The sequence below is a fragment of the Antechinus flavipes genome, chromosome 5 (assembly GCF_016432865.1).
Source record: "Antechinus flavipes isolate AdamAnt ecotype Samford, QLD, Australia chromosome 5, AdamAnt_v2, whole genome shotgun sequence".
NCBI classification, from domain to species: Eukaryota; Metazoa; Chordata; class Mammalia; order Dasyuromorphia; family Dasyuridae; genus Antechinus; species Antechinus flavipes.
The window spans coordinates 36,103,844-36,129,567 of record NC_067402.1 but is presented as its reverse complement, the minus strand read 5'-3'; the positions used below and the strand labels follow the sequence as shown (position 1 = coordinate 36,129,567).

The window sequence follows — 25,724 nt, the reverse complement described above, 5'->3', positions numbered from 1 at the left end:
TATAGTTCAGAGATCTGAGATTAAGGAGCTAAAATGGTTTTCTGCCCCATAGTCAGTAAATGGCAGATGAAGGATAAAAATTCAGGTCTTCTGACTTTAGTAAGACAAATTTTCTTTCCCCAAACCATGTTGCTCAATTACTTCAGCTGTGTCCAGCAGGATGCTGCCTCTATTCTCTCTATAAATTTCCACAAACAACCAAAGTTTGACCTGGACCAGGGCCATTTCCAGTTTAGAGGATGCTAGAGAGATTAACGGCAGTCTGGGGGACATTCTGGAAAGTTCAGTTGTTGCCCAGCAGTTTGGGGGTTGTTATAAGCCTTGGACCTAAGAGAGCCAGGAGAAGACCTTTTAACCTTCTGAAGATGATGAGATTTGAGTCATCTTTTCTTTCCTTTTTTCCCCTCATCTGGATCCTCACTGTTGCTAAGCAGTCCTTCCATGCTTTCCTTATGAACTCACTCTCCTTCTCTCCACAATGGCTCCCCCAAACCTTTTTATCCCTCCTCTAACCCCTAGGCTCCCCTCCCCTCCTCTGTCAGCCACGCTAGTGAGCTCCCTCTTCCCTTCCTCATTGCTCATGACCAACACGCCTTCTGTCACTGCCTTCTTGGCCTAGCTTGACTGAAGCGGCCTTTCTCCTTACCCAAGCCAACCCTCTTCTTGTTCAAACGATCCCAATTCCATCTATCTCCAAAATTCTGACCCCTTCTGCCGTGCCAGTTCTCTCATTTACTTTCAACCTCCCTCTATTCAATGGCTCCTTCCCTACTGTCTACAAACTCGCCCATGTCTTTCCCATCCTGAAAAAACCTCTCTGGGTCCTTCCATTGCTGCATCGTCCTCTACCTCTCTTGCCCTTTGTAGACTAACCTGAGAAGGTTATCTCCCACTTTTTCTCCTCTTACTCCCTTCTTGATCCTTTGTAATCTAGCTTCTGCCCTTTTTATTGCACTGAAATTGTCCTCTCCAAAGTTACTCATAACCTCTCAGTTGCCCAATCCAGGGGCTTTTCTCAATGTTCTTCCTCCTTGACCTCTGCAGCCTCTGACACTCCTTTGGTCCCTCTCTCCTCCCAGATACTTTCTGCTCTCCAGTTTTTCAGGTTGCCTCTCTCTCCTAGTTCCCCTGTTGCCTAGATGATCCCTCCTCCCCAATTTTTTTTGCTAGATCTTCTTCCAGAACAGTTCCTCTAAGTCTAGATGTCCCAAAGGATTCTGTCCTGGACCTCTTCTCTTCTCCCTTTATACAACTTCACTTGGTGAGCTGACTCCCAAGGATTTAATTTCCAGATTTGCTGACCATTCTCAAGTCCCCTATCCCGGCCTAGCTTCTCTCCTGACCTCCATACTCACAACCCCAGCTGCCTTTCTCAGATGTTGATCTGGTTGTCCAGGAGATAGCTTAGTCACAGGTCCAAAATAGAACTTGCTCTCTCTTTCCTCCTAAACATTCCTTCCATCTTGTACCTTCCCCATGACAGTAGAGGGCAACACCATCCTTGCAGGCCGGTCATCCTGGATTCCTCACTCTCTCATTCCTCATCTCCAACAGTTGCCAAAAATTGGTTGATTTCATCTGCCACATTTCTCAAATATGCCCCTTCTTCACCTCTGACACTTCCCCCCCCCCAAGTACGGGCCCTCATCACCTCACATCTGTGTCTGCTTGCCTCAAGCCTCTCCCCACTCCTGGCCAAGCTCCATTTGGTCATAAAATGATTTTCCGAAAACATATATCCCACCATGTCACCCCCTACTCAATCTAACTCCAGCGGCTCCCCCTAAGACTTCCAAGATCAAATTAAAAATCATCTGCTTGGCATTGAAAGCCCTTTACTTACGACCTTGCTCCCTTCTACTTTTCCAGTCTCCTCACACCTTCTTCTAGACATGTGCTCTTTCATTCGTAACACTGGCCCCTGGGCTGTAGCACCTCTCAGCTTTGGGTATTCTCTTGGCTATCCCCCATGCCTAGAACGCTCTCTTGCTCTCCTCTCTATTGACTTCCCTGGGTTCCTTTAAGTTCCAACTAAAATTTCTTCTTCTACAGGGAGCCTTTCCTAACTTCTCAATTCCACCCAGTTCCTCTGTAACTATCTCCTCAATTATTACCTTGCATTTGGCCTGTTGGTACATATTTATTTGCTTTTTCTCTGCTCCATGATATCATAAGCTTCTTGAGGGCAGGCAGGGACTGTCATTTAGCTCTTTTAGTATTCCCAACATGTAGCACAGTACCTGGCACACAGTGGCTGCCTAATGTCTATTGATTGCTTGACTTGTAGGAGTTGAGCTGAAAGACTGGTAAGATTGGTGGTATTCAACAGTAACAGAGAAGATGGCAGGTGGAGGTAGGACTTGGAGGAAAGATAAATTAGGTCAGCTTTAGACATGTTAAGTTTAAGATGTCTACAGAAAAACCAGTTCCAGGTGTCTAATTAAGCAGCTGGTGCTCTGAGACTGGAGATCAGGAGAAATGTTAAGAGTTGGATAAATACATTAGAGAATCATCTCCATAGAGACGATGACTGGATCCATGGGAACTGATGATATAGAGGGAAAAAGCTGACCCAGGGGGGCACCCCAAGGACAGCAACAGTTAGGGGGTGTGATCTGGACAAATATGCAGCAAAGGAGACTGAGAAGTGGCCAGATAGATGAGACTAGCACCTGAAGAGCCTAGTATCACAAAGTCTAGACAGGGAAAGATCTCCAGGAAAACAGTGGCTGATGGTAGCAAAGGCTACAGAGAGGTCAAGACAAATGACCGCTGGGGGAAAAAAGAAAACAAATCTACATTAGATTTGTCAACTAAGAAATCACTGTAACTCTGGAGAAGGCTGTGTCTGTAGAATGATGAGTTCAGAAGCCAGACTGTAAATGGTTTTAGGAGTGAGAAAAGAAGTGGGTGGCCTTCAGAAAGAGCTCAGTTACAGAAGGGAGTAGAGATAAAGGACTAGCAGAGAGGCTAAGTTCTAGCAATAATAGTTTTTAAAACATTCAGGAGATATGTATGGTTGTAGGCAGTAGGGAAACAGTCCAGAGGGAGAGACTGAAGTTAATAGTGGGAGTGATAAAGGGGGCAAGCTGGTGGAGAAGATAAGACCAACTGGATTCAAGAGGCCATGCAAAGGGGATTTGTTGTGGTAAACAGAAGGTGGCCACCTTATTCTAGAACGGGGTAGAGGAGAGATATTAGGAAAAGATATCAGAAGGATCTAAGGTTAGCAAGAGGGGAAAGGGGAAAGCTCTCAGGAAATGGCTTCAATTTTTTCAGTTAAGTATGAGGTGAGATTCTCTCCTGAAAGGGTGGAGGGAAGTGGAGCTACTTGAGACTTGAGGAGGGATGAAAAGTTGTGGATGAGAAGCTATGGTGAGTAGAACAGTGAGTGAATAAGGCAGGTGTGAAAGGATTGCCTGGCAGCAGTGAATGCCCAATGAAGACTGTGTAACTGAAGTTTCTAGGAAGCCAGTCAATACCACTGCACTCCGATTTCATTCAGGAGTATGTAAAAAGGTGCAAAGGTAGAAAATCGTGGGAGAGATTACTTCCTTGGATTCAATAATGGATCTTGGAAGGGCATAGTAGGCAACAAGATAAAGGGATGAGGACCTCAAGTGTGAGACATGGAGTTGAACTAGTTTACCAAAGTGTGCGGAGTGGAGTAGAGATAAAGTGAAGAACTTCCAAGAATGTTTAAATTCCTCTTCTGTATTTTAGTTTCTCTAGGTCTCTGTGACCTGCATAAGTATACTGAGTAGTAGCCAATATGTACTTAGATTTTAGATATATGTATTTAACCTAAAATGATGACATTTATCGCTCTTCAAGTTATCAATGTTTAGACAACTAGTTACTTGATGTATGGTTCCTCCCGGAACTAGGGAATCAGCTGTTTTGGGCACAAATAACATCCAATTAAGGTGGGGGGGGCACCTATCTCTTAATGTTCCCCCAACCCATGATGTAATCCTTTGTAACTAAAACCTATAAAAACTGTATATCTTCTCCTAATTCTTTAGCCCTTCTACCGTGAGCTCTCTCTTTCCCTCCTCATGGTGGAACTGCTCATTCTCATGAGAATTTATTAAATAACTTTTCTGCTTTTTACTTCGAGAGGTCTCTGAGTAGTCGTTTTTGGATAGGATTTTCTATCCCTCACAAAAGGGCCAAGATAGGGAAGAAAGCAGAGGGTAGTCAGGGAAGGGATCAAAGTGGGAAGAAAGAACTCACACCACTATTTGGAGTTGCAAGTCAGAGAAAAAGACATGGGATGACAATAGATCAGTGTGATCCCTGAAAATCTGAAAATTCATAAACAGAAGTGGAACACTTAGGGCATGTGGCAAGACCAAAGGTGTGGCTCTCCTTGTGTAACTCGGGGAGGTAAAATGAGTAAGTTGGAGAACTACCAGCTTAAGGGGTTTGAGGAACTATCAACATATACATTGAAATCCCCTAATATAAAAGGAATGGGAAAAGAGAAAGACTGTTGCCAAGCACTGAACCCAGAGGAAAGAAAAGAGCATCCTGGGGGTTGGTGGAGCTTGACAATACTGACTATCCTCAGAAGAGGTTTCTGAGTGGTGATGGGACAGGGAGAGGTCAGAAGTGGTCATGGGGTGCAAGAACTTTTCTCATTCCCCATCATGATCAATGAGTTGGGCTGTAACTGGTCCTCAAAGGACAGCCAAGGAAGCTTCAATTATCAGGAGAGAACTAGGTTTCAAGAAGTGACAGAGGAAGAGGAGTGAGGAAGGAAAAAGTTTTGGATAAAAACAAGTTGTTTTCCAGAGGACATGGGGGCTAGGCAGAGATTGGGGCTGGGGATGAATGGCTGCCACGGAGGGAGGCAGATGCTTAAGACTGTCCAGGATCCTCCCTGAAGTCCCACCTTGGGGCCAAGAGGTCTGACAGCAGGCAGAAGCAGGGGAAGGTCCAGAGAGGAGCTGGCACTTTAAGGTGGGCCTGAGCCTGGCACAACCTCTGGAGCCCTAGAGAACAACAGGATGAGCTGGTTCCACATTCCCAGGTGGACTGTCTAGGCTGAAGGCAGAGGTCTCAGGCAGGTGACCCAGAGTAGGCCCGCGGGGGACTGCCTGGAAGTCTTTGGGGAGAAAGCTCCTGGATGATTCTTGTCCAGGCTTTCCTTCAAGGGGGTCTCTGCCCAATATGCCAGGGACCTTCCTCAGTTTCTGATGGAGTCCTCAGGGCACCACTGGAGTCTGTCTGACCCTCGCTGTGTGGCTAGCTTGTCTTGTTTTTGGTTTTTTGAGGCTATTCTTCTCCATCACTTCTTCCTAATTCCTGGACTGTTCCGTGTGACGGCCTATTTTTCAGTGAGTGATTTTCAGTTTCCTCAGACGCCGCAGAGGCATTATTCACAACAAAGTAGCCACCTTGAATTCTACTTTATGTACAGGATGGTGGTCTGTCCTTGATATCAGGGAGGTGACTTCATGACACCCAACTGAAGTGGATCTAAGGGAGGGAGGGCTGGGCAAAGTCTTCACCTTCACTTTCTTCTCCAGAACCCTCTGGGCCCAGCGACCACATATAGACCAGAACGACTGGAGATGGCGCTCAGTGTTTCAAGCTAAGTTCTTTCCTGGGTCTCAGTCTGACTGAAACAACACTCAATCAGTGATTAGGGCAAGGTAGGAAATGAGGCAGAGAATGGCCCAACAGTCTGGGATGGGAATAATTTAGATGCGGACATTCTGTTCTCCCTCGCTAGGGCATTAGCTCCTTGAGGACAGAGATAACTTCCTTTTGTCTGTATCTCTAGTATCACTTTAAAATGAAACTAAAATGTTTACAAAGTTTAATTTGTATATTTTCATAGAAACTCCTAGATTGACATCAGTCCTTCAGATTTAGGTAACATGGAATATTCCATCCCTTCCATCTTTACGGGCTTCACCCCAGGGCCCTGTATAACATGAGTGCAGAAGAAGGCTTAGAGGAAGGAGAGAAGCTGGAGCATGGGGGGAGGTACTGGGGTCCTAAGTCAGCAAAGGATGATCCTGAGAACCGACCCGAGTTACTGAAGCAACTGCTGCTGAGGGAGGCTGGCCTGTTCTGGAAACCTCTCACTGCTCAACACATTAGGCTTGGAGCTGAGCCAGGGTATGAAGAGTCGGAAAGGGTGTAGGGGCAGATGGCCTCTGCTTCCCCAATGATCACTAGGCCAGGCATAGAGGAAACTAGAGGCTCACTGGGGGAGACCAGACCAAATTAGTGGAGAAAGGGGGCTGGCCATTCACCATGTAGCTTCCTGCACTGGCTCATGCCCCAGATCTACTCACATTTGGCTCTCTGACCACGTGATGGAGAATTTGGCTGAATGTGGTTGGGCTGAATGTGCCAAGACAGAGGGCCAAAGTCCCAAGATCCCAGTATTTGGAGGAAGAAACCCGGAGCAAAGCCAGGAGGCAGCAGTTGTGGAAACTTACTGGCAGGAGGACGGTGGGAAGCCATGAGTCTGTGTCATCATGAAAGTGAATCAATGAAAGGACTTCCTGAAGAAAAAAACAGTCACCCACCTCTGGAATAAAAGCTGGCCAGTGGGAGGGAAGAGCGGGGAAGAGGATTCCCTGGGAGAAAAAACTTGCAGGCTCACAGAACCATGACTAAAATTGGGAAAGCAGTCTGCTCGGGAAGCCTGAACAGGAGGAGAAATGTGCAAAACACCATCTGTCACTTCTCTGCACAAGCTGATGGCTTTAACTCCTTGTGGCCCAGCCATGCTGGATTGTAGAAACAAAGACTGGCTGCTCCCGAGCAACTTGTCAAGCCCTCTGCCACATCTATTACCATGAGGCAACCCCATCCTGATCAGGTCACCTCCATCTCTCCTCAGCTCTCCTCCATTTCTATCCTTCCTTTTCCCTCCTTTCTTTCATCCTTCTCTCCTTTCCTTCCTCTTCCTCCCTTCCTCTTTCCCTTCCTTTATTCTTCCCTCCTTTGCTTCCTTTCTACAGACCTTTATTTCTGAAATACTACTATGTGGAAAGCATTGTGCTGGGGAATGAGGAAACAGATGTTCATATAAACACCAAGCTAGGGAAATGAGAGCAAGGACGGCTATGGCCCCCCTGGGCCTGTCTCCTTTTACACAGTTCTAGTACACTTAAGGTTTCTAGTAAGAACTGGCTGCCAAAATTTTCTGGCAAGCTTGGTGTGACTTATTTAAAAATTCTACTTTCCTCATCCTGAGTGGACCTTTCTGGTCCGTTTTAGAGATCCTGCTTTTGATAATGGTCCATGCTACCTGACTCCATCGCCTGACCTGTGTGGTATGACAACAGATACAGGAGGCTTTCTGAAAATCCTATCTAAACTCAGCCTGCAGTGGCTTTGGGACTCCACTATTTGTCTCAGCTGCCAACTGGCATGTCGCCTCATGAGACAAGGGGTGGGGAGGGGAAAGGAAGGCAAAATCCCTAAACGCACTACTTGTATCAACATTCTAGCCCATTCTAATGCTGCTACTTGCCATTCACCTGAACCCGGCCCTCAATTTGGAGGACATTCCCCTGACTTCTAACAAGACCCACCTCTTGCTAGAGACTATCCCTTGTCCCTAAGGCTGCTAAGGCCTTCTTCTTTCCCATTACCTTCATATAGGACAGATCTTGTATGATCCTAGTTATTTACATATTATTACCTCCATTCGAATAGCATTCCCAAGAGCAGGAAATGCTTTTTTGCCCTTCTTTGTATCTCCAAGGTTTTAGCCCAATAGCCTGATGGCTGGCTGATCTTTCCATATGGTCTAGGCCTTAGCTTTACTCTGCATCTCCAGAAAGCTCCTGTAGATCACCAGCACACTCTGGTAGACTGGCATCTACTCAGAACCAAAGCTCATCAGCCTCCCTTCCTTTCTTTAGACCAACTAAACACCTAGTTAAATCAAAATAAGTAATTAAGTAAAATAAACGACAGGAGAAATCCACCTCCCTCCCCTTACGTGCAGGAGTAAAATTTCTTAAAGCAAACTACTTCTCTGAATTCTTTTCATAAGGCATGGTACAGCAGAAGAGTGCTGATTCTGGGGGATGGGACAGTGTTGAGACTTTGCTATTGGCACAAGTTCCCATAAACTTTGGGATTTATGCCAATAGCAAAGTCTCGATATTGTCCCATCGTAAACTTTGCTCCCTCAATTTGAGGAGTTCTTGACACCACAATTCTCCTTAACCACTTAAAATTAGCTTTACAAAGAAATCTGACCTTTCTAGTGAACAAACTATCTGGTCTCCTCCACTAAAATGCCTTTCTGATGTTTCACCAAGGCATGGAGGGAGTATCAAATCTATTTATTTTGGGTATTTAAAACTTAAATGTGAAGTGAGAAAAAACAAAATAGAAAAGAAAATCAAAAAAAGAAAACAAAACAAAAAACCATTTTTATATACCCAGCAGAGCATCAGGGAAGATTCAAAATATGTAACAATAAATTTCTATTTCAAGAAAGCACATATGATAAAAGACAACATTGCATTCATAACTGTCTATTTTTTCTTTACATCCTTGTAGTTTTCTCTGTTCTCTGCTGTGTATTTTTTACTTGGTTCTTTTTTTTCTCACACGCCCCCTCCTTCCCATTCCCCTCAAGCAGGCTGCAGTTAAGCATGGACATATGCATGAATGTAGATTTCTCTCTTGATTGAATCCTTTTTGAGGTTGACTTTGAGATACCTCTACTTTTTATTCTAATAAATTCTATTCCTGATCATTGTTATGTCTGTGTTTATCTCTTATTTTCTATTCCTAATACTTCTACCTATTGATTTGCCTTAACACCTCCCTGTTCCCCTACTACTCCCAAAGATCTCTTATCTTCTATCCCAACTTTACCCTCCCTCTTTATCATATTCCCATTAATCTAAATACCCTTCTGTACCTTACCTTATCCCCTCCCTTCTACACTCCCACCTTATCCTATTCTATCTCCCTTTAGTTCTTTATAGATCCTTCTTGATAAATTTTATCTATTAACCCATTCACAATGTGAGTATGTTTTCAGAGTTACCAGGCCTTTTCCCCCCATTTAATTCTTCTGCGTGGGTTCTCGCTATCGTACCTCATTCCTGTAACACAATTACTATTTTTACCTTTTACTAGACAGTTTTCCTTTTTAGAATCACATCATACTCAGCTCTACATCAGTCTTTCTTTTGGGCTAACCAATTACTAATATAAAATTTAAACATATGGTTTACACTTCCATGCACAAAAAAAATTGTCCTTATTTAGTCATGAAAGTAGTCTTTGATCTTGGATCTTATATGTTAAAATTTTCTATTGATTCAGGTTTGTTTGAGTCAAAATCCCGAAAATCTGACAGTTCCCTGGATGTCCATTTTTAATTTTGCTGAATATAATATTTTTTGGCCACAACCCTTGTTCTTTTGATTGTTAATATATGCTATTCGAGGACCTGTGATTTTTTATTGTAGCTGCTGATAAATCTTGTGCAATTCTTATTGTAGTTTCAGCAATAATCTGAATTGGTTTTGTTGTTGCCTCTAAAATTTTCTCTTTGATCTGAGGGCTCTGAAATTTGGTGCTGTTTCTTTTTATTTTCCTTGTAAGTTTTTTTGAGTTGAGTGGTGGATTTCTATTTCTTCTTTCCTTTCTTGTTGTACTACTTCAGGATAATTTTGAAAATTATTTCTTATACTATTGTGTCAAAGTTCTTTTTTTGGTGGGAGTATAAAATCTTATATTCCTACCAAGCTGAAGGCTTCAAAAATATAGGCCTGGATGATCAAGGGAGAAATAGCATAGATTAAGTTTGGAGAGCCTTATCAGTTCTCTCAACTGTAAAATGGGGATAATAATAGCATCTTAAGTCTCAAGATTGTGGTAAATGATACAAATGATAGCTATTATTTATAAATGATGGCTATCATTGTCATCATCACGAGAAGGTTGGATGTTAGGGAATGAGTTTTTTTGACCACAGGAACTCATGGGCTTTATCCAAGCAGCACAGGTGGTTTGCTTTTTGTATTATGGGAGACGAACTCATCAATATGAGCTTAAGAACTGAAGCACTATTGAAATTTGAGGGCAATTGATGAAATAAAGCTGGAAAGGTTGGCTAATACACCAGACAATTCTTGATAGAATGAAAGGTCCTCATGGGCCTTTGTATTCTGGTACCCAGAACCGTGCTTTGTCCAAAGAAGGGACTTGATAAATGCTTACTAATTGACCATGACAGTCAGGATTCAAAAGATCTTCACAAACTGTGATATCAGGAAGGAAGGAAGAATGCGGTCTGACTATTGTTCCCAAAACTCTATATCCACGTATATGGGAAGAGTACAAGCAGAAAGCAAAATGTGCCAACTGGAAGACACCGTGGCAACCATCTGGCTGGAGCCAAACTAGACAGGGCTTTTAAATGTAAAGAGATGAGTTGGTATTTATCTTAGAAAGAATCAATTACTAAAGGTTTTACAATGGGGAAGTAAGTAGAGAGCTTCAGAAACCTCCATTTGATAGTCTTGTGGACTGTGGATTGCATTTGGGACAGTAATGCAGGAAGACTGACTGGGAGGTGACTGAAATGAAGTGAGTGAGAAATAAGGAGGGCTTGTGTCTTGGTGAGTGGATGAGTGGAGAGGATACAGCAAAGAAACTGAGGCTCCATGCCAAGAAAAACTTCCTAACAATCACAGTCCCTTCAAAGGTAAAGAGGCTGCCTCCAGAAAGAATGGATTCTCCATCATTAGAAGCATTGAAGCAAAGGGTAGATACCAGCTTGGTGGATACACTGTGGAGGGGACACTTGTTCAGGCAGGGACTTTGCTATGTATCCCATTCCTTATTAATAATCTGAAAATGTGTGCTTCTCTAAGGAATTATTTTCTCTTTTGCTTGTCAGAACAAGGGAACAAAAATAATACTAACATGATTACATGAAACAGAATCACCCTCAATTTTCTTTGCCTGTAAGTCATCAAGTAGCAAAGATGGATGGTGTAGTGTACAGACTGTTGGAGTTGGCAGGAGGAAGATGAATTCAAATCATGTTTGGCCACTCACTAGCTGTGTGACCCTGGACAAGTCACTGGTTGACTCAGTTTCTTCTATTGCAAAATAGATAATTGTTGTTTAGTTGTGTCTCATTCTTTGTGATTCTGCAGACCAAGGCACGCTAATCCTATTCATGGGGTTTTCTTGGCAAAGATACTGGAGTAGTTTGCTATTCCCTTCTTCAGTGGATTAAGGAAAACAGTGGCTAAGTGACTTCAGACTGCAATTGAACTCTGGTCTTCCTGAATCCAGGCCCAGTGCTCTACTGATTGTCCTCTGGTTGCCTGGGAAGTCAAGAAAAGAACTAATTTTGGAGGGATCTGGAGGAGTTTTTTCTGATTGTTCATTTTTTGGCTGTTAGTCCTAACACTTTAGCTTAAACTGTCTCCCAAAGATTCAGTCAAGTAGATGACAGGCTGGAGTCTAACATCCAGGAAGGAATTCCTTAGTAAAGAGAATTATTTTGTAATGGGAACAATCACTCCTAACTTAAGAGCCAGCAAAATATGGCAGAAGTGAATTTGGAATTGATGAAATAGGGTTCACTCATGGTGTAAACCCCGGGCAAATTCGTCCCTCAAGCCTACAGTTCCAAAACTAAGAGGTGGGATTAGATGATCTTCAAGGCACTCATAGCTCTAAAGCTTGTGATTTTTGCACATTGGATCCTTAAAGGATGCAGTTCCTATGCTCTATTATGTTCTGATACTCTATATATTTGGACTTGGGTAAAAAAAATAGTTAAGAGTGGCCCACTGGATAAGAGTCTGGAGACAAAGAGACCTGAGTTGAAATCCAGGCTTAGACACTTACGAATTGTATGACCCTGAGCAAATCAATCATGGCTGTCTCAGTTTTCTCATCTGTAAAATGAGCCAGAGAAGGAAACGGCAAAGCACTCCAGTATCTTCAACAAGAAAACCTCAAATGGGGTCATGAAGCATTAGATATGACTGAACAACAACAACAAAATGATACATTACAGCAAAGAGGAAGAAGGAATATTATTGCCTATAACAATAATGGATATAATATTTTCACTTTGAAAGGTCACCACAAATGTTTATATTTTTCTTACTAGTAATACTCTGTAGAATACATAAACCAAAATGGCACAAAGAAAAGTGGCACTTCCCTTTCACTTTTATAAAGCAAAAGAAAATAAGTTCAGAATAACATAGTCAAGTCCAAGTATCATGCCTGTCATTAAAACAACATTTGGGTCAAAGGTTAAGAACTAAATGGTTCAACTGTCTTTTGTTATCTATCCCTATTATAGTCCTTCACTGGGGAACAGCTAAGAAGGCAGTATCACCAAGTCCACATCACCAGTTGCTATGGTGACAGGTCAATCTCCATGGCCCCCCTCCCTATTCTACTCTCCAGCTGTATATTCTTCATACTTATCAAGCATGTGGACAGTAGGCTTCTTTCCATCCATGATCTACATGGCCAGATGAATGACCGATATCCACAAGCTTTATCATTGCCAAACAAAACAGAAGCAGGTACCATTTAAGTCAAAGAACTAATGCAAATCAATTGTTTTGTCATAGCAAACACAATCTTGCCAATAATTTCTTGGTTAGGGATAGACACCAGTAAGTCTTTTAGCTAAATCCCTGACTTCTCTTTCCATATTTAAGGTCACAAAGCACAGCCCCTCAAAACGAAATCTTCTAAAGAGTGTGATCTAGGATACTGGATAGTTATGTTCCAATTCAAAAATCCATTTAAGCAACTATCTGGAATGATGCTGAGAAAAGATGAATCTGCCAATTCAATAGCTTTGTGCAATACTGCAATATCATACGGCTTTTCCTTTTAGATCATCATCATAAAAGCTCCATTTATTTGGGCATTCCTCTGTGTGCCAAGCACTTTACAAATACTATCTCATTTGATCCTCACAGCAACCCGGGACTGGAGGGGCTATCATTATCATCCCCATTTTACAGAGGAGAAAACTGGTTCAGACAGGGTTTAAATGACTTGGCCAAAGTCACACAGACACTAGATTTTAACTTGAATCTTCCTGACTCCAGGCTCATGTTCTATCTACAGCACCACAGAGTGGACTCAATTTATGCTGTCTCCATCTTGTTTGCACATAGCTGTTTGCATGTTGTAAACCCTTAAAAGCAGGGACTGGTTCTTTTGGGGGGGGGAGGGGTTGAAAGAGGGGATTATCTACAGAGTTTAGGACAGTGTCTAGGACATAGTGTTTAAGAATTGTCTGTTGACTGATCTGACCAAATTAAATTAAAACTTCTATTTTAAATGAAGCCACTCCTGATACCATTTTTCTTCTGTCAATCATAAAGAGCGTTTGGGGAAAAAAAAGTTTACAATAACCTGGGGTAAGAGAAAAGGGAATAAATACCCCAATTTAGCAAAAGAGGAAACTGAGGCACATAGTAAATAAGACAAGGAATGTAGAGGAGCAATTTAGGACTCATGATTTATTATATAGGTCTTCCCATTAGGCATTACAGCACTCTATATAAAGTGTTTTACTTTTTTAAAAAGTTCTTTTTAAAATGTACCTAATTTTAGGAATGGATTTAAACAGATGTTGGTTTTATGCAAAACAAAGTGGCTTATTATACCATGATTTATAAGATTTTCATTTTTACCATATCTTTAAATAACTATTTTCACTGAATAATCCTGGTAAAAATATTGCAAATCTTTTTTGTCTAATTCGAATAGTTTTTTTCTTCTTTTGCTTCATACAGTTAGAAAAACTGAAATAATGTTGCTATGTGCTATGGATAATAGCCTTCACCCAGCTGAAAAGGATGGATTCCTCAAGGCCTCCCACTGACAGCTTCGGTCACATATTAGAACGAGTTAGCCAGTGGAAATCCTAAGAAAAGAGAAGAAGGATTAGGGCAGCAGATACTCAGCCATGAGCATAGTCATCTGGCAGGGAATCTTTGTCACAGGCTGCTTCTTCAGGTCCCGTTCTGGCAAGAATGAAGAAGGTGGATTAGCTGTGTACATTTACTTCACTTGCTTAAACACAGATCATTTTAAAACTGTGGGTATCTCCTCACCAGATGAGTCTCTCAATCTCGCCTTGCTGAAGAAGATCGTCTTCGGAGTTACGTGCCCATATCCAAAACCAAACCCACATCTGGCTCCACTCTCTGTGGAGCTGGTTCCCACTGCATCCACTTGGCTGGTGGACCTTGGGCACAAAGTACTTCTGTGGGGCCAGGCTCAATCAGCAAGTGCCCACTATATACTGGCACTGTGCTAAGTGCTGGGGACAGAAAGAGGCAAAAGATAGTTCCTGCCTTCAAAGAGCTCACAATCTAATGGGGAAGACAACAAACAAATCTGCACAAATCAGTTACCCAGGGAATAATTAAGAGAGGGAAGACACTGGAATTAAGAAGGCTTTCTGAAGCCAGAACTTAGGGAAATTTGTGGGGATCAACCAACAGAGCAAAGAGAGCCAGAGAAAGGACCAAGAGCCAAGACCTTGAGTCTTTTGTTTCCTGAACAGCCACAAAGTCAGTGCCACTAGAGTGAAGAGGACATATGGGGAGAGGGGAATTAGGGGGAATCCCAAACAGAGGGCTGTGTATTTGCTTCTAGAGGCCACAGGCAGTGACATCACCAAACTTTTAGAAAAATCCAGTTAGTGGCTGGAGGATGGAGGGAGGCCGACTCAGCACTTTATTGCAAAGTCTCACCAGGAGCAGCCAAAGGCCTGCACTAGGGTGGTCAGTGCCCAAAGCACAGACTGCCGGGGAGGATGTGCCAGAACTCCTATTTCTGATGGGAGACGGCGGTAAAAACCACTGGGAGCAGGGCCCCAGTGCAAGAAGGCTTCTAGCAATCATGTAAACGAGGACCGATGGGTCTTGTGGCTTGATTCTCCACACCTTCCCAGAATGTACTTCTAGATCCTTCTCTATTAGCTACAGTATTGGATAGAGGTTAGAGGTTCAAAAGTCATTTGACCTCCAATGACAGGAGAAGATAACAGGAAGTTTGGATACTGTATGGTAATGTTCCAATTCAAGGATACATTAAAGCAATGTTAAGGTGAAAGAATTTATAACATCCACATCAGGGAGACACTTTGTACAAAGAGTAAGGCTTAATTCTCCGTGGTAAATGTTCCCAAACAATGTAGACTGTGGCACAGGTAGTAATTAAAATAGTCAAGCTTTTAAATCTATTTCAAAATGCTTTCATAACTTGAATTTTAAAATGTTATGAAAATATTTTGAGATGAATATAACTATAAGGGGATCCTCATCAAGCCATCTAAAAAAAGGAAATCTGGCAATTTTCCTCAACCAATATTCAAGAGAAAGAGATGGCATTTTTTTCAAAAAGTAGATGAGTGGAACAGAATAACGAAAGAAGAATCAGAAACAAATGAGATCAGTAGCTCAGAGTTTGATAAAGTCAATAGCATAAATAACTTGGGAGAGAACTCCCTAATTTCAAAAGGATTTTGTTATTTCGTGGTCACATTGGAAAGATAAAATACTGTTAAAAAAAATGAGAGGTCATTGAAAATGCAATTGCTCATAATTATTCTATATAAAGTCGTTTCTGGCTCCAAAATGAAAGAACAGATGGAAGAAGTAAAGAAGGCATTCCAGTCAAAAGGAAAATGTTTTCTAGAGTTTCTAGCATTCTAGACTTTTCCATAGTTCAGATATAATAACAATGCAATCAGAGTCAAGAGATGGAACTATCCCACAAAATTGTTCTGATTGCATGTTTATGAGGTCATCTGATTAGTGGCCTTCTGGGAACTTTACTCCCTTCCTGGTAGTACTACTCGGCAGAGGGGCCACACATGCTCCCCCACCACAAAAGTACCGTCTATCCTTCTTTGCAAATTTGTCTCCTCACTAAAATGTGTTTGTAACCCCCTCAGCCTTTCAGATTTGTTTGTAGATCTGTAGAGTGGAAAAAAACCAAAATGTGAATTGCCCAATGCACATGGTCTTTGCTGACATCGAATATGGTAACAATATGTCTTCTTGTTTCAGCTCCATCTTTTTCACCATCTAGCTAGTGCCACGTTTCCCGCTGTGTGCTTTTTGCTGATGCATTTTCTATTTAGAACAGCCTATGTCCAGTGTTCCTAAACTCAAGAAGGATGTGACATGAATTAGAGAGGCTTCGGTCAGACATGAGTCACTGCTGTCAGTTCAAGGTTAATGAATCAACCTTTGTTGCACCCACTGATCTCTGGGCCAGAATCCCCCAGTATTTCCCCTAGGAGCAATGGTCCAGTGTTACCAGAACAGGTTCCCAGGGCCTTTAGAGAACACAACTACTGTGTGTAATTCACTGGCCCCATGGTGGGCCTTGGTTGGCCTGCCTTAGTTCACCTGGTGAAATGAAATGAGTCAAAAACAGGGCCTAAGACTCCCAAGGGGCAGCAATCCTTGTCTCAGTGAGCCTCAAAGTGGGCCCCAACCCTTAGGGCTCACTGTAGCAGCAGCGCCTGCCAGCGCCTCTGCCCCCCACTCTCTTCAGCCCATCGTCATCTTCCTTTGCTTTCCCTTCTGCAAACTTCTCTGGGTTCTCCTCACAGCCTCGGATGCCTTGTTATGAAGAGGGAGTCACTGCAGAATGCCCGAGTGGTTGCTAGAGAGTGCCCGTGGAAAGGACCCAGGCCCCACTCCTAACTTATGAAAAGGAACAAAGTGACTGGGAACATAAGGCCATGGCCAGAACGTGGAGGCTGGGTTTGGAAACGGTGGAGTGCACAGCCAAAGGGAAAGCGCAGGCAATGCCAATTGAGAGGTGTAGAGGCAAAGGTCTGTGTGGAGTGGAGTAGAAATAAAATGAAGAACTTCCAGCTGTGTGGAGTGGAGTAGAGATAAGTGAAGAACTTCCAAGAATGTTTAAATTCCTCTTCTATATTTTAGTTCCTCTAGGTCTCTGTGACCTGCTTAAGTATGTTGAGGAGTAGCCAATATGTACTTACATTTTAGATATATGTATTTAACCTAGAATGATGACATTTATCGCTGTTCAAGTTATCAATGCTTAGACAACTAGTTGCCTGATGTATGGTTCCTCCCGGAACTAGGGAATCTGCTGTTTTTGGCACAAATAACATCCAATTAAGGGGGAGGGGGCACCTTTCTCTTAATGCTCTCCAACTCATGATGTAATCCTTTGTAACTAAAACTTATAAAAACTGTATATCTTATTCCTTTCTTTAGCCCTTCTACCGTGAGCTTTCTCTCTTTTTCCCTCCTCTTAGTGGAACTGCTCACTCTCATGAGAATTTATTAAATAAAACAACTTTTCTGCTTTTTACTTCGAGAGGTCTCTGAGTAGTCATTTTTGGATAGGATTTTCTATCCCTCACAGATACATGTGGGTGTTGGAGTTCACCATTAAATGGCACCTTTGCCTTTGTTCTCAATCAACCACAATAACAACAGGCACAAAAGTTAACATTTATCTGCCACCTCAAGGTCCTCATGTGCTACAAAGTTTACCAAGTACTCGCCATGTGGATCTGAAATGTACATTTTGGAGGGCTGTGTTTGGGTATCTGTTAGGGAGCATCATTTGTGCCAAGGCAAGTTGTGACGTACTTAATGGAAAGCCAGCCCTCAAGTAAGAAAGGCCTAGATTCAAGTCCACCTTAGACCCCTGGTGGCTAGGCAGCCCAAGACAAAGCCCTGACCTCTCTCAGTATCTGCTTCTTGGCTGATCTGTTTTGGAAAAGGGAATTTCTTCACTGAAATTCCCTATACCAATAAAATCACAGATTTAGTCCAAAAAAACTGTTATTAAAAGTATTTCCATGAATTGGAAATGGGATTCAAGTAATTTAATGAAGCAATCAAAACCTATAGAAGGTAGCAATGTTTAACACCCTTCCTATTTTTCTGGCTACTATTTCTCCTTTCTAAGTATTAACTTAGAGGACATTACAACTATAAAAATCAGGGAGGAAAAAATGACAAGAACTCCATTAAATCCATTTCTTAAAGATGTCAGCAAACGTTTTAAAAGCCTTCTGATCAAGTCTCTGCCCTTTTTCTAAGAAGGAAGTCAGAGCTAATTGGAATCACAACATTGGGGGCATTTTGGTGGTCAGTGAAGATGGCAGCCACTAGAGGAAGCGCCTTTGGCCACCCTCAGGCCACCACTGAGTACCAGCCCTGACCCAAAATTTGAGGAGAACTGGAGGATTCTCAGCTTGGTGGGAATGTTTCCTTCCTCACTAATATGGGTAGCACTTACCTGTTTCTTCCGACTGGCTTGAGGCTCAATCATAACGTTGATAAGAGATGGCACTGTTTTCTCAGCTAAGCTTGTTCTTAGAGCATTCTGCAGCTCTCCTGGAGTTTGCACAAAATATCCCTTGCCTCCAAACGCAGTCATAATCTGCTCATAACGGGAATTTGGCAGGAGAGAAACTGGAGGGGCCCTGAAAAAGGCAAGTAAATGATCACTAATATTTACTGATATTCTGAAATAATTTATTGAATTGGAATAAAAACTTACGCTTATTATATAAATATATATATAATTATATATACATATATATAATTCTACAGGCTTTTTTTTAAACTTGTAAAATAAGTTCACAAAATAAGTCAAATACTGACTCGAATACAAAGTAATAAAAAAAAAAGCTAACTAAACAAGAGTTAACTAAGGAAACTGTCAGGAAAAGTGAGAATTCAAGAAAGTTATTAGAATAATAGTAAGCCATTTGAACAGAACAATGAAAAATTATACATGACAGAGAATCTTGAAAGGAAAATAACAAAGAGGGAAAAATTTTTTTATGAAGATTTCTGAAAAAATTTGAAACAAAAGGTAAATTTTCAGCCACTGCTCAAAGAACGTCAATTATTCAACAACGGAGGTGGCAGCACCAATGTAGACGGGAGAGTCCAGAAGTCAGATAGATTTGGATCACACTCAACACAAGCCAGAATAGGAAGTCAAGTCTTCCTGATGATTCAGGAGAGGAAAATCCAGTAAGAATGTTAAAACATTGCTGCTGTTTATTTCTTATATCTTACTTTGTGTGATATTAATAGTCATACTAATCCTGGCAGGCATCTTTGTTTTATTCAGTGTTCATTTCAAATTTCAAACAAATCTTAGCAACTTGATCAAGCCTTGGAAGTTTAATAGTTTCCCCCCAAATAGTATTTTATTTTTCCAAATACATGTAAAGATAGTTTTCAATATACATTTTTGCAAAACTTGGCATTCAAAATTTTTCTCTCTCCCTTTCTCACCCAAGGAAGCAAGCAATCTGATATAGGTTAAATATATGCAATCCTTTTAAACATATTTCCATATCTGTCATGTTATGCAAGAAAAATCAGACCAAAAGAAAAAAAACACAAGATATAAAAAACCAAAAAGCTTAAAAAACTATGCTTTAATCCACATATAGTCTCTGTAGTTCTCTGGATGACTGGCATTTTCAATATTAAGTGTATTAGAATTATTTAATGCCCTTTCTAATTAGTGTTATTGCACTGGATTAATTTCATTATAATAGAAATGGCAAACCACTCCAGTATCTTTGCAAAAAAATACCAAATGGGGTCACAGAGTCAGACATGACTAAAACATTTTAACAATAACACTGCATTCATTAGATAAGAATATTCCAAAACTTTACCACCAAAAAACAACAAAACCAACTACAAACAAATCCCAAATCCCCAAATAATTCCAACGTTAGAGTAAAGTACAGGTCTGGAATCCCAGCGTCAGGGGTTCTTGGAATGGTTTCACCTCTACAAGGTCCCAGATGAAGACTCAAAGCCGAGAGTGTGTAGGAAGGGAAGTTTTGCCTCAAGAGTTTTTGAAAGTTAATTTTATCTTTGATTTTTAACTATGAGCTTTTATTGATGTCTTTTGTTTTTTATATCATCACTGTCCTTCCTTTTCTCAAAGAGCTACCCCATTTAAAATTAATATTTTTATAGACAAAAAAAGGGGAAAATATCATTACAACTGTTCAGTATATTGAAAAACTCTGAAACTCTGCACAATGTGCCAAACCGTGGTCCATTCTCTCACATCTCTGGAGCCAAGCTTGTTCTTGTAGTTTTTCTAACTTGCAATTTTCTGGTGTGCCATTCTTTCTATTTACACGGTTGAAATTATTGTGTATTCTGTTTTCTTGTCTCTGGCTTACTTTACTCATGCATTCATTCTTTCTTTTTTGGAGGCAATCAGGGTGAAGTGATTTGTCCGGAGTCACACAATTACTAAATTCTATCTAAGGTCCTCCTGAACTGCAGGAATGATACTCTATCCACTGCACCACCAGAGACAACCCTCATACATTAACACTCCATTGATTAATACCCAATTAGCATAGTAATGCTCCATTACATTCATGTCCTATGATTTATTTTAGCCATTTCCCAATTAATGGACATCTACTTTGTTTCTAATTTTCTATCACAAAGAGGGTTATTATACATTTTTTAGCATATAAGGGGTCTTCTTATTAATGGCTTCTTTTGAAGAGATATGCCTCATTGTGGAATCTTTAGGTCAAAGACTGGATATATTTTAATCACTTGATTTTTATAATTCTAAATTGCTCTTCAAAATGGTTATATTGTAATGCCAGAGAAACTGAGGCAAGATGGAGATTAGAGAGTTTTTAATATTTTTTGAAAGGGAGAGATTTACTGGGACCGAATGGATCCATGATTTGGTCCCAGGGCTTGGAGACTATGTCTCCAAGAATCTAGTAGCCAATATGAGTGACCAAGGCAGGGGCAGAGTCAGGGTGCTGAGAGTGGGAACAGGACTATGGATCTGGTTCTGACAGGGTCGGGGGAGGCATGTGGGACATCTGATAAATTGGGATTACAGAATGGGGAGAGGCACCCAACAGAAGATCTTTCTCCTTATCTGGATCATCATGATTAGGAGGAAGGGATAGTGTTGCAGGATTGAGCAGAACAATTCAGGGAAACCGAGGCAGGACAATTTAGAAAACTGAGTCAGGATAATAAAAGAGAACTGTGGCACAATACCAATTTACAATTCCACCAACCATGCAACATGCCCTATTATAGTTTCCTACAACCCATCCAACATTAATGACTGCCCTGCCCTTTTTTAATCAAATTTGCAGAGTATAGGTAAGCCTCAATACTTTTTGATTTGCTTTTTTCTTATTAGTAATCTGGAGCACTTTTTCATGTGACTGTGAATACTTGAGTTCTCTTGAGGACTGACTGTCACTATGCTTTGACTATGGGTCTTTTGTGAAGTTGCTAGTGGTCATAATATAATAAGGACTTTGTCTCACTGATCTTTGTGGAGGATGGGCCACCTGATCTGGGGAAAATTCCGAAAAAATTATTCCCCTCCCCTCTACCTGGTTCCCACAGGAAATTCCCACTTCCCAATTGATCTGGGAATCACTTTGGTCTGGGAAATAATTACCATCCTTTATTGATTTGAAAATTAGCCCCTAATGGCTCCCTGGCCCAAACCAGAGAAGGCTGGATAAAAGTCAACATTCTGTACCCAAACCTTTGCTAATTCCTATCAGGAACTGGCCCACTGAGTGGCTTCTCAATGTAAATAAACCCATTTTTTGTCAAAAAAACCCCAAAAAACCGACTTCACTTGGAGGTCAGGACTGTGAATTCTCTCTCTCAAAAACCTATGACACTGACACTGGCCTGGGGTCCCCATTGCTGTTAAGGGTATCTCTTATTCTTTAACAGTCATACATAGTCCCCCAAAAAACTATTGTCTGTACAGAAGATTTTCAGTTTTACATAATCAAATTTATCTATTTTCTCTTTTATGACTCTTTCATTTAAGACTTCATCGCCTACCTACAAGCTGTGAGAGTTGTATAATGTTTTTCTTTTAATGCTTTTATAGTGTCATCTTTAATATTAAGGTCTTGCATCCAGTAATAATGTATTGTGAAGTATGGTATAAGGCAGGGGTCCTCAAACTTTTTAAATAGGGGGCCAGTTCACTGTCCCTCAGACTGTTGGAGGGTCGGACTATAGTAAAATCAAAAAGTTTGTTGTGTGGGCCTTTAAATAAAGAAATTTCATAGCCCTGGGTGAGGGGATAAACATCCTCAGCTGCTGCATCTGGTCCAAGGGCCGTAGTTTGAAGACCCCTGTTAAGGTGTTAAGTCTAAGCTTAATTTCTACCATACTGCTTTCTAGTTTACCTAGAAGTTTTTATCAGACAGAGTTCTTTCTTAAGTAACTTATATTTTCACCTTTAGACTGCTTGCTATCTTGGGGGGGGGGGGGGGAAGGAGGGAGGGAGGGGAAAAAACGAAACATAAGTGATTGCAAGGGATAATGCTGTGTAAAAATTATCCTGGCATGGATTCTGTCAATACAAAGTTATTATTAAATAAAATTAAATAAAAATATATATATATATTTTCACCTTTATCCAACTGGATTATTTAACGCCACTGTTTCTGATTCTTTCCTGTCTAGTCTGTCACACTACTCTACTTTCTATTTTTTAACCAAGACAAGATGGTTTTTTGTAGAAGGCTGGCAGGTCCATGCCCATACTGGCTCACCATCTCTAACACCTGTGGAGGGCCCGTAGGTCCAAGCCATGTTGGCTTACCATCTCCCTAATAATTGAAAAGACATATTAAGTAAAAATCAGGATAATCTCGATGGAGAAGCCAAGCAATAGAAACAAGGCTTTTTTAATTATACTATTTACCCCTAAACAATGAATGAAGGACATACTTGAGGTAATACATTATTAGTATGATAATTTCTGCTGTTTACTACTCTGTTTCAAAAATACCTTAGTAAAGTTAAAACATTGCAACTATTTGCAATTCTGTTGATGAGCATCACAATTAGGCTATTTACAACTCTGTGAATAAGGCTCTTGGTCTGGATGGTTGGGGTGGATATACTGAAATGTCAAAATATTTTGTCAGTGTCAAAGTATGGAATGAGCTTTAAGCCAGGAGGGATATGATGTCAACTGAAGCCAGGCAGTAGTTACACTAGCCTAAAAGATATATTAAGCTGGCACTCAGATTAATAAAATGAGGACTGCAAAGCAGATTTTCTGCCTGGCCTTGGGTTACCCACACTCTTGTTTTTCACTGGAGCTGGACTCCAACAGGTTTTGATGACTGTGCTTCATTATACAGTTTGAAGCCTAGAAGTGCTAATTCTTCTTCATCTCTATATCTTTTCCCTTGATATCTTAGATTTTTTGTGTTTTTTTTTAAATGAATTTTGTTATTATTTTATTAAGTTCTATAAAGTATCTCCAATACACTTTGGCATAGCATTAAACTCTATTAAATTAATTTTAGTAGTATTATCATTTTTACCATGTTGGCCCTTTAGTTTTAAATGTTTTTAAATTTAAAGTAGTTCGGAGTCTTCTGGACTTTCCAAGCAGTAAAAGTTATAGTCTCCAAGATATAAACTCCTGAAAACTGTAAGTTATTTTAGTTCAATTGATGAAGTCTAGATTTGGGGTATCTAAATGAAATTAGGGTTTAGTTGAGGTCTAGTGGCAGGTTTGGGGTACAGGGAGTCAAATAGAGCTCTCCTGCAACCCTCCTGGGTTTGGCACAAGGATATTGAGTTAAATGAAGTCTAGTGGTGGCGCGAGTCCCCAATAAAAGAATATTGGGCTGAAAAGCTAGATTGATAAAAGAGGTTTATTATGGGGTTTGGAAGTAAGGTTAAAGTATAGTTAAGGAAATAGGTAAAGGTAGAGATAAGAAGGGCACCGGACACAGGATTCCAGTGGACAGAGGGTCCTGGCATGCCAGGCATAAGGCTGGCATGTTTGGGATCTCTTCCAAGAGGGGGGTCCCAGCTTGGCCCTTTTATAATGGGAGATTTAGCTATTGGGGCCTGTGGGTATAGCCAAAAGTTGGCTCAGATGCAGGTGAGGCTGGGCCTGTATCTACTATTGGAATTCAAAGGAACCAGGATTTGTGAATCAAAAAGTCCTTGATTGATAATTACATTAACTAGGAGAGGTTAAGAATCAGAAAAAGAAAGGAATAAGTCAATTCTTAAATGGACCACACGCGCATCACAATGACTGCAAATTCATACAAATCACTGCACTTCACAATATGATTCCTGTGATATTTGGAAGAGGATGAGGCAGATGACACAGTTGTCATGGAGGCAGTTAACCAAAATGACCTTATGATAGAATATATCCAAAAGCACACTTGTCCTCATAGAGTGAGACATCTTAAATTAGGCCTGCTCCTGCCAAAGCAGACTTTTTAATCACCACAGGTGATAGAAGGAATCTGTGTTAGCAGCAATCACATAAATGCTGCTAACTAAATTCTGTATACATTTAAAGCCAACTGTAGATAAGTCAATTTATAAATGGAGAAAAATGGAGGTAGAGCAAAATAAATGACAATTCCAAATCATTTACATTTGGTTCTGGAATACAATATAATACAACACAATATAGGATGCACTTACATACACAAATTCAGCACCACATCCATCTTAATCTGGCCCTATCATCAACAACCAGGACTCAGCAAGTTAGTAGAGAGAAGAAAGTCCTGGGTCATTATAGATTACGTACAAAACTTATCATCACACTCATAAGTGACCTGCTGCAACAGATTAGGATCTCTAATGGTTAGATTTTATATTTAAACAATGGTTTTATCTATTTCTTTTCACTTACAAGATCTAGACAATTTATTTTCTTATCTGAACTTGACAAAGATTTAGATTCTTATAAAACATCAATTAAATGAATAGCATTGTATAAAGAACTATCCTTGAGGAGGCAAAAGCCTATAGACTGTATGAAAAACATTTTAAAAATGATTTTAAAACTAAACAAATACAAGAATGGAAAATATACTGAAATTCTGAAAATATGTTTGTCAGTGAATCAATGTCGAAATTTTATGATACTCACACTTGGGAAATTTCTCCAAGTTTTGTTATCTCGTTCCAGGTATCTGCATCAAAGCCTTGATAAATTCCATTATTGTTCACCACAATGAGAAGAATTGGCAAATTATGCCTAAAACAAATGAGAAGAAACTAGATTTAGTGGTGTGGATTCAAATCATGGCTCTTGTATTTACTATGCCCATGTGACCCTAAAAAAGTAAGTCACTTAATTTTCCTTGGTCTCAATCTCCCTGCCTATAAAGTGAAGTAGTTGGACTGGATGACCACTGAACTGCTTTCAAATTTTAGAAATATGACCTAGGAAATCAATCTTTTACAGCTCTAAACCAATTTCCTATCTTTATCTAACATTTAGGCAAGAACTACTTTATTTTTCCCCTCAAAAGTTTTTTATTTTTCCAAACACACATAGTTTCCTACATTTAATTGTGTTGTGGAATTTTGTGTTCCAAAATTTTTTCCCTTCCTCCCTTACCTCCCCCCGCGCTAAGACAGCAAGCAAATTGATATAGATTAAACATGTACAATCCTTTTAAACATATTTCCATATTTATCATATCATACAAGAAAAATCAGACCATGAGAAAGAAAAAGAGCAAGCCAACAAAAAAGGTGAAAATGCTATGCTTCAATCCACATTTAGTCTTCATAGTTCTTCCTCTAAATGGGGATGGCATTTTCTATCCCAAATCTATTGGAATTGAATCAATGCATTCCTGAGGAGAACCAAGT

General features: G+C 40.6%; 1 protein-coding gene across 2 annotated transcripts in view; it reads right to left on the bottom strand.

Moving 5' to 3' along the window:
• The window catches only part of HACL1 (2-hydroxyacyl-CoA lyase 1), a 72,351-nt gene that overhangs the window by 20,106 nt on the left and 26,521 nt on the right, over positions 1-25,724 (bottom strand). Inside the window, exons 15-17 of one of the 2 annotated variants that reach the window (XM_051963116.1) lie at positions 24,994-25,101; positions 18,304-18,490; positions 13,492-13,924 (exon numbers count right to left, since the gene is read on the bottom strand). In XM_051963116.1, coding sequence (XP_051819076.1) covers positions 13,892-13,924; positions 18,304-18,490; positions 24,994-25,101 — 328 coding nt within the window. In that variant the 3' untranslated portion in view covers positions 13,492-13,891. Of the gene's footprint in view, positions 1-13,491; positions 13,925-18,303; positions 18,491-24,993; positions 25,102-25,724 lie in introns of those variants that run through there. The other variant, XM_051963117.1, reaches the window with a different exon arrangement.